This window comes from Drosophila novamexicana, unplaced genomic scaffold (assembly GCF_003285875.2).
Source record: "Drosophila novamexicana strain 15010-1031.04,08,12 unplaced genomic scaffold, DnovRS2.1 tig00001711-arrow-arrow-pilon, whole genome shotgun sequence".
Lineage (NCBI taxonomy): Eukaryota > Metazoa > Arthropoda > Insecta > Diptera > Drosophilidae > Drosophila > Drosophila novamexicana.
The window spans coordinates 456308-465498 of NW_020824880.1; the positions used below are offsets into that span (position 1 = coordinate 456308).

Genomic DNA, 9191 nt, shown 5'->3' on the forward strand with positions numbered 1-9191 from the left:
GAGCTCAACGCACGACGCCTGCAGCGCGAGCGACGCGTGCGCGAGGCGCGTCGACGCAGCAGCTATTTGGCAGCGCGCGTGCTGCAGCTTAATCCGCGCCTGGTGCGCAGTCTGCCCGGCATTTTGGCAGCGGCCGCTGGTCACGGACGCAGCAGCAGCAGCAATTCCGGCCAGGGCTTTCAGACGGGCAACAGTTTCGGTGGCGGCGGCGGCGGCAATCAGAACGCCGGCAGCGCTGGTACGCACGGCGGCAGCGGCGGCGGCAGCAGCAGCGGCAGCGGCGGCGGCAACAGCAGCTTTGGCAGCGGCGCCGGCGGCGGTGGCATGGGCGGCGGCCGTGACGGACGCGGCAATTACGGACCAAATTCACCGCCCAGCGGCGCACTGCCGCCCTTCTACGAGAGCCTCAAGAGCGGCCAGACCGGCGACGCTCAAGCGACCACGCCCACAACGGGCGCACATCACGGCCAGCTGTTGCACAGCAATTCGCAGTTTCTCATACAGAACGCAGCGGCAGCGGCATATCTAATGTCCGGACAGCAATATAACTGTAACGGTTCAGTAGGTGGGGGAGGAGTGCTTAACGGAGGAGTTGGAGGCGGAGTGGGTGGCGGAGTGGGAGGAGGAGTTGGTGGTGGATCTGCTGTTGGCCTCGACGGTAATAACATATTGAACTTTGCCAATAATCTGGGGCACAGCAATTATAATGATATCAATTCCAATTCCAATTCCAATTCCAAATTCCATAATTTACATTCGAACGGAACAACTGTGGGTCATCCCTTCTATGGCGGCAATCCCTCAGCCTATGGCATCATCTTGAAAGATGAGCCCGATATTGAGTATGATGAGGCCAAGATCGATATTGGCACATTTGCCCAGAATATTATTCAGGCAACGATGGGTCATGTTGGCGGCGGCGTTGGCAGCGCTGCTGCTGTTGCAGCTGCTGCTGCTGCTGCTGGCGGCGTCGGCAGCGGCGGCGGTGGCAGCGGCAATGGCAGCACGTTCTCTGCCAGCGCCTATGAGGACGCAATCATGTCCGATCTGGCTGCCAGCAGCGCAGCGCAGTGCCCGAATGGCGCCGGCGGCGTCGGCGTCGATCCTCTACAGTTTACGGCAACATTAATGCTCAGCTCCCAGACGGATCATCTGCTGGAACAGCTGTCGGACGCCGTGGATCTCAGTTCGTTTCTGCAGCGCAGCTGCGTCGACGTCGACGACGAGGACGAGCACTCGACGAACAATAACAGTCCGGCACATCAGCGGCAGGACTTTGAGCTGGTGTCGACGCCGTCGCTGACGCCGGACTCGGACGCGGTGTCGGTGACGCCGCATGCGGCAGCGCAGCTGGATGCGCTGCACGAGAATCTGTTGACGCAGCTGACCAACAACATGACGCGCAGCAGCAGCAACAGCAGCAACAACAACAACAACAACATTGTTTATGGCACGACGCAGCAACATGTTGCCAATGCACAGCAGCATCTGCAGCAACATGTTGTCAATGCGCAGCAGCAGCAACAGCAACAGCAGCAGCAACACTTGCAGCAGCCGCCGCCCTCGTATCAGCACGCCACGCGCAATCTGCTGCAAATGCAACACAACAACAACAGCAACAACAACAGCAACAACAACAACAGCTACCATCAGCAGCAGCTGGCACAGCAGCAACAGCAATTGCTGCAGCAGCAACATCACACGCATCATCAACAGCAACAACAACAACAGCAGCAACAGCAGCAGCAACATTTCCATCAGCAACATAATATCTATGCACAGCAGCAACATCATGCACAGCAACAGCAGCAACATCATTTCCATCAGCAACAGCAACATCATGCGCATCACGCGCAGCATCATGCACAACAGCAACACCAACAACATCAGCAGCAACACCAACAGCAGCAGCAGCAGCAACACCAACAGCACCAGCAGCAACATCATCATCACAACGACAACAGCAACTTGTCGCTGCCATCGCCAACAACAGCTGCTGCTGCCGCTGCCGCAGCGGCCGCCGCTGTCGCCGCCTTGCGACCCATGAGCAGCAGCAGCAGCAGCAGCTCAAATCTGCTCGATGCGAACACAGCAGCGGCTGCTGCTGCCGCCCTGCTCGACACGAAGCCGCTGATACAAAGCGTAAGTGCCCCAAATATACTAAAGCCCATCAAATGCAGCGGCGAGCCGCCAGCCGAGCTGGTGGACACAGCGCCGCTCAGCTACCTGCTGCTCAACAGCAGCAACAGTCACAACAGCAGCAGCAACAGTTACAACAATTGCAACAGCAACAACAGCAGCAATTGTAGCCACATTAACAGCAATAGCAAGCATAACATTAACAGCAGCTGCAATCATAACATTAACAGCAGCAACAGCAACAACAGCAGCAACAACAACAACAACAACAACAAGAACAGCAGCGGCAACGGCAACGGCACAAAGCTGGGCGGACGCGCCAAGGCCAAGGCCTATGGCTCCACTGTGGTCACATTTGTCTCGACGGTGAAGCCATCGCCGGAGGTGCCCGCCCAGCGACACGTACATCGCACCACGTTGCGCTCGCTGGCCTGTGCGGCGGCTGCGACGGCAGCGGGCCTGTTGCCCCCATCTCCGACCATTTCGGTGCTCAATGAGAGCAAAATGCTACAGCGGCGGGTAAGGGCCGGTGCCCTAAGTGTCTCTGTGTGTGTGTGTCCCTCTCTCCCTCAACTTCTCTCCCTTTCCCTCGCTCTCAGTCTTTGTCTCTTACCACGCCCGCTCGCTCCCGCTACGTGTCTTGTGTTGTCCTCTGCCCGTTCAGACTTTTGCATTTGACTATTCTCTGCACTTTGTCACGTTAGACAACACTGTATCCCTTCAAGAAAAGAAAAGCAATTGAAATTCCACCCGCAGCTGTGAAAAAGTCGTGGAAAATGTTGATGTAAAACAAAACTTTTTAGTCACACGGCGATCGCCTGCAAATGGAATTTTAAAGAATTTTCTGAGTAATAATTTGTGATGCCTTTCACACGTTTCGCAAAATCCACTTCAAATATTTCCCAAATTTCACGGAAAAGTGTGCAAAGTCTCAGAATCGAATTTGATTTAAAATTCACTTGTGATGTGTTTCGAGCTTTTCGCAAAATCCACTTCTTCTGGTAGAAAAACGTAAAGATTTGGCCTGTAATTCATTTACAAATATTTCAATCAAATTTCACTTGAGACACATTTACACACTTTTCGCACAATCCACGCCTTCGCGTGGAAAAGTTCGGATCAAAATTTGCTACTTCCGATTGACTTTAGAACAATATATTCAAAGCTCTTCAGAAAAGCTCAATGAAAAATGTGCTTAAGTGATTTGGGCAATTCCACTCGCAGCTGTGGAAAATGCTCGGAAATGCTAGCCTGAACGTTTTTATGGACATATTTTCATAAAGATCTCTTTGAACATTTTTGTTAAGTAACATTGCAATAACTTTTCAGGCCCCTCCCCTCCCCTCCGCCGTCCCCCCGTTTCCCCCTGTAACTCCCCTTTAAGGCCCAAAATGTTGTGAATTGTTATGTGTTCTGCTGTGTTGTTCCTTTTGCTCTGTTTTGTGCTGTCTTTTAATTGATATTTTTTGCGTCAACCTTTACTCAATTTGATACCGACTTTTGACTTTCATCCCTTTAGCTGGGCCTGCCGCCGGACTTGCAGCTGGAGTTCGTGAACGGGGGGCATGGCATCAAGAATCCGCTGGCCGTGGAGAATACGCACGGAGGCCATCATCACCACCGCATACGCAACATGGATTGCATCGATGATCTCAAGCATGGCCATCCGTCCCAGCAGCAGCAGCAGCAGCAGCAGCAACAGTTGCAACAGCAGCAGCAACAGTTGCAGCAGCACTCGCCGCAGCTGCAGCAACAGCATTCGCCGCAGCAACAGTCGCTGCAGCAGGCGCAACACTTGTCGCTCAGCCAGCAGCACAACGGAGGCGGCGGCAGCAACAGCTTGGCCAGCATTGGCAACAATCGCAACAGCAGCAGCAGCGTCAGCAGCAACAGCAGCAATCAAGGCGACTCGCTGTGCCCCAGCAACAACAGCGGCGCGGAGGACGCCAACAACAAGTTCGTCTGCCGCGTCTGCATGAAGACGTTCTCGCTGCAGCGTCTGCTCAATCGGCACATGAAGTGCCATTCGGACATCAAGCGCTATTTGTGCACATTCTGTGGCAAGGGCTTCAACGACACCTTCGATCTGAAGCGTCATACGCGCACACATACGGGCGTTCGCCCCTACAAGTGCAACCTGTGCGAGAAGAGCTTCACGCAGCGCTGCTCCCTCGAGTCGCATTGCCAGAAGGTGCACAGTGTACAGCATCAGTATGCCTACAAGGAGCGACGCGCCAAGGTGAGTCACGAGTAATTTCCCACGAACTAGTGAATCATCAGTGAAATTTCATGCGCACTGCAAGCTTTGTTCTGCACAGATGTCGATTGTAGATAAATTGATTTGAATATGAGCTAAAGTATATGCATTTTTAGAGGAACAGCGCTAGTTTGGAACCAGTTCCGGCATGGCTTGGAACTAGCTCAATACAAATTTCCAATTATTTACGTGTATAGAACCAGAATAGCACAAGTATTTCAAGACAAGTAAAAAAAGGAAAAAAGCCGGGACTAGTTCGTTTGAAAATACGTGCGGCAAGGCTGGGAAGTAGTTCATAAAATATTCACACTTATACAGGTGCAGAGAACCAGAAAACTTAATATTAATACATAGGAAAAAGTTAACTGATGTGATTCAGAAGTATTTCAGTTGAAACCAGTTCCGTCAAAGCTTTGAACTAGTTCATAAAATGTTCACAAATATTTATGTGTAATGAACCAAAAGAAATGAAAAGTTAAAATGATGTGAAGCACAGGTATTTCAGGACAAGAGAAACAAAGAAAAAAGCTTGGATAAGTTGGTTTGAAATCAGTTCCGTCAAAGCTTTGAACTAGTTCATAAAACGTTCACAAATATTCATGTTTAGAGAATCAAAAAAACAAATATATATAGGAATAGTTCGAATGTTGTGATTCACAAGTATTTAAGGACAAGAGAAACAAAGAAACAAGTTTGGATAAGTTCATTTGAAATCAGTTCCGTCAAAGCTTTGAACTAGTTCACAGATGTGTAAGGAACCAAAAGAAATGAAAAGTTCGAATGTTGTGATTCACAAGCAGTTCAGGTCAAATAAAGTAGAACTTTCAAAATGATCAGGCTCTGCTCTCCCAAAAAAAAGAGAATTGTGAATTAAATCGTTTCTTCTTCTTCATATGTAGATGTACGTGTGCGAGGAGTGCGGCCACACCACCTGCGAACCGGAGGTACACTATCTGCATCTGAAGGACAATCATCCGTTCTCGCCGGCCCTGCTGAAGTTCTACGACAAGCGCCACTTCAAGTTCACCAATTCGCAGTTTGCTAACAATTTGCTTGGCCAGCTGCCGATGCCGGTGCATAATTAAAACTGGAAACTAGCTATAGCAAAGCCTTAGATTAAGCCCAAACAAACTAACTAAACTAACTAAAACAAACAAACGAAAAGTAACTAACTGAATTAATGTAATGTTAATGCAAATTCAACTCTAAGCTGAAGTTTTATGAAAACTGCCCCCACGAAAATGGCGAGATTATGTTTTGTACATGTATAATCATATCGGATATCATACATATAGCTATATCACATACAGTTATATACATCTCCACACATATATATACATATATATATATATGCATTAATTTCTAGCTATTTAAGCGAAAAACGAGACACGAAAAACATTTTACATTTAGTTTAGCTCAAGAATTTCATGGCCCAAAACACGCTCTTAACACTTTGCTGTGCAAACTAAAAAGAAAATGGAAAACAACATTTCGAAATTTGATATTGAGAAAAGCAAAGAAAATGGTGGGGAAAAACGCGTTAGCTCCTGGGTTTTCTTTTTGCTGGGCAAGACCCAAAACCAATTTTATGCGCTTAGTCAAAGTTTTTTTTTTTTGCTTTTTTTTTTCGTATTGCCTGTTCGGAACCACTTTTTTTTTTTTTTAGTAGTTCTTTAAGCTAAGCTAAGTCTTAAAAATGCTTTAAGCAAAAAATGAATAAGAGGAAAAACAAATGAATTATCGATTTATAGTTTCTTGAAACAAAAACAAAAGCTCGTTAGCTAAATGAACAAGCTGCAAGAACCTTTGCATTTATTTACAACAAATTAGAAGAGGAAGAGGAAGAAGAAGAAGAGCTACTAACACTTAAGCTACAATTAAAATTCTACTGTATTTATTTAATTCGAATTTTTGAACAAACGCATCAAAATTCATTGTAAAGAGGCATAAAAAAAAACAAGAACAAAACAAAAAAAAACACAAAATGAAATGTAAGCAAATTGATTTAGTTAAGCAGCCTAATTAAGTTTAATTAATTGATTAACTAGAGAGTTATGCTAAATTATGCTGTTCATAAATGAAGTCAAAGCACACACAAAAAAACAAAACAAAACAAATTTATGTAATATATTTTAATTATTATGTATTTATAAGGCACACACACACACACACACACACGCACACACACATCTACTTGAATTTAGCTTAATTTCATTATAATTTTAACAATTTTCTTTTTTTTGTCATAATTATAATTTAAAGAGAGCTGAAGCAACCACCAATTTGTACTGAGAACATTAAAACAATAATAATAATATTATTATTAATAATAAGAATCATGATTATGTGGCAAAGCATTTAAGTTGAAATTTTCACACACACGCACACACACGTATATATATACGATATTTATATATATATAGTTCTTATCTGGGCCTTACTTTGTTTGTGAACAGCATTTTGTGCAGCTGCAGCAACATTATCTTAATTATTATTATTATTATTATCTTTTTTTTTGATTAATTTAAGTTATAGAAACACAAGTTTTCGCTTAGTTCTGCCCACACGCACACACACACACACACGCACACACAGTAAAATTATATAATTTTTTTTTTTGCATAGTTTTTTAAGCAACAACGGGTTATTTGTGCAATCGCTTGGTGTTGGTTTATAAAAAAAAGAAAAGAAAAGAAAACTTAACTTTAGTTCGTATTTAGGAACTTTGTAGCTGCTGCGCGCGCGCGCTGCGCCACGCCCCACGCCTGTGCGCAGCACACACACACACACACACACATCTCTCTCTATATATATAGAGGCATATATATTAGTTCGCTTCCAACTTTAGTTTCAACTCTCGTTAAGCTTTAAAACAAAAAACTCAACAACTGTAATTTAATGGCCTTAACTATATATATATATACAAGACACACACACTCACCCGCACACACACACACACACACACACACACATCATGTACTTCCCCTGAGCAAAAAATTGAGAAAATTGGAAATTTTTTTGAATTTTTACACGAATTTCTGAACTAAACCTTAACAAGAAAACAAAAAAAAAAAAAAACAAACTAAACAAAAATACAACAAAAAAAAGAAGAAAAGAAACACTTGAAAGTGTATTCAAAATTCGTGGTAGTCTATCGTAACAACATTGAATTAGTTTTAAGCAGCAACTTTTTTTTTTTTCTTAACATAACTATTATATGTATACTACATAAAGTTTATGAGAAGCAAATTATATAATAAATATTGAATATTACAAAATCAAATCGAGCAACTTTCTATCTTCGCCTCTCTCCGAAAACGTGTTTAACGTAGAATTCTTCGGGCGAATATCGCACGAGATTAGGGGTATTCCGCATAAAATATTGGCTTTGTTTTGCAAGAGTTATGTCAATTCGAAAGTATTTTGGTATATTTTTGAGTATATTTCTTCAGAATTCTTTTCTATTTTCGCCTCTCTCCGAAAACGTGTTTTACGTAGAATTCTTCAGGAGAATATCGCATGAGATTGGGGATATTCCGCATAAAATATGGGCTTAGTTTTGCAAGAGTTATGTCAATTGGAAAATTCGAAAGTATTTGGTATATTTTTGAGTATATTTCTTCAGAATTCTTCGATAGGTTCAGCCATGAAATTGAAGCTATTCCGCGCTCAAATCGGATGCATTTTGTTTTCGGAGTAAAATGTTATCGATAAGAAAAATTTTTATAATACAAATGTGCTGGCTTTTCGAACATTCGACTTTTGGCCTATAGGGAATTACCTGGTGTTTTGGGTATAAACTCCGAAATATATTTTTTTTTCTTTGCAAGAATTTCGTATAAAAGAATTGTGGAAATGTTGTCGACTGTATATTGGAAAAGTTATGACAATTCGTTAGTTTGATCTATGCCCATATTGTACATTTTGGTATTTTTAGTATATTTCGGAGTACAATTATGTGCTGTCTATTCGAAGGTATATACATAATTTCCAATAAAAAAAGTTCTTGAGTTCCAATGCACAATTGTGCCAGAGGGCGTAATGTGAAATAAGAACTATTCCGCAAAAAATCGGATGAATTTTGGTATTTTTGGCACATTTCGGAGTCAAATTTTTACATGAAAAATATGAAAATTTGATTACAAATTTAAATGCAGAGAAAATAAAAACAAAAGCTATTTCTTATAAAATTCAATTGGTATTATTATATGCATCGGATCGGAAAATCGGATGAGATTTGCCCGAGTTATGGGGTTGGGGAAATTTCGACCTAAGTCTGGTCTATATAGGATTTTCGAGGGAATAATGAGGAATAATGTTGCTAGATAAATATATCAAATTGATCTAGAGGCTTACCCATGAAGAAAGAGCCTAACTCGGGAAAATCGTGAAAACACCATTGACCGAGTTATTGGGATGGGAAATTTTGAACTATGTCTATATAGGATAATAGTCGGCATACCCCGGCCTTGCTTGTGACTAGTTTATAGATATATATAAATTATAAAGATATTTTTGTGGAGGAAAAACCTGGTAGTGAAAGTTAGTCCGCATAAAATTCCTATAGGGATACTTTTGGAGTATTTTTGTCAGATCTATTATTCGTAGGCATGGGCTTGAGAATCGCAATGCACGAAGTTTAAGGAAATCGAAATCCTGAAAATGAAAAAAAAAATAAAATGAAGTATTAGTAATTTAATTCTTTTCTTAATAAATGTTTGATCCTCGATGCCGAGTACATTATTCATAAAATAATTGTATTGAACAGAATTTGCGAAACCAAAGATTGGGCTCG

The 9191-nt window shown here is 42.9% G+C and overlaps 1 protein-coding gene across 1 annotated transcript; it reads left to right on the forward strand.

The window, feature by feature from the left end:
• Positions 1 to 309: 309 nt before the first annotated feature.
• On the forward strand, positions 310 to 5615 carry LOC115768229 (transcriptional regulator ovo). Its single transcript, XM_030712756.1, is given in 9 exon segments — positions 310 to 658; positions 806 to 913; positions 1004 to 1851; positions 1894 to 2221; positions 2262 to 2432; positions 2435 to 2658; positions 3659 to 3939; positions 4009 to 4378; positions 5296 to 5615. Coding segments are annotated over 9 exon segments (2850 nt in total). The 5' UTR covers positions 310 to 324; the 3' UTR covers positions 5482 to 5615.
• Positions 5616 to 9191: the final 3576 nt, after the last annotated feature.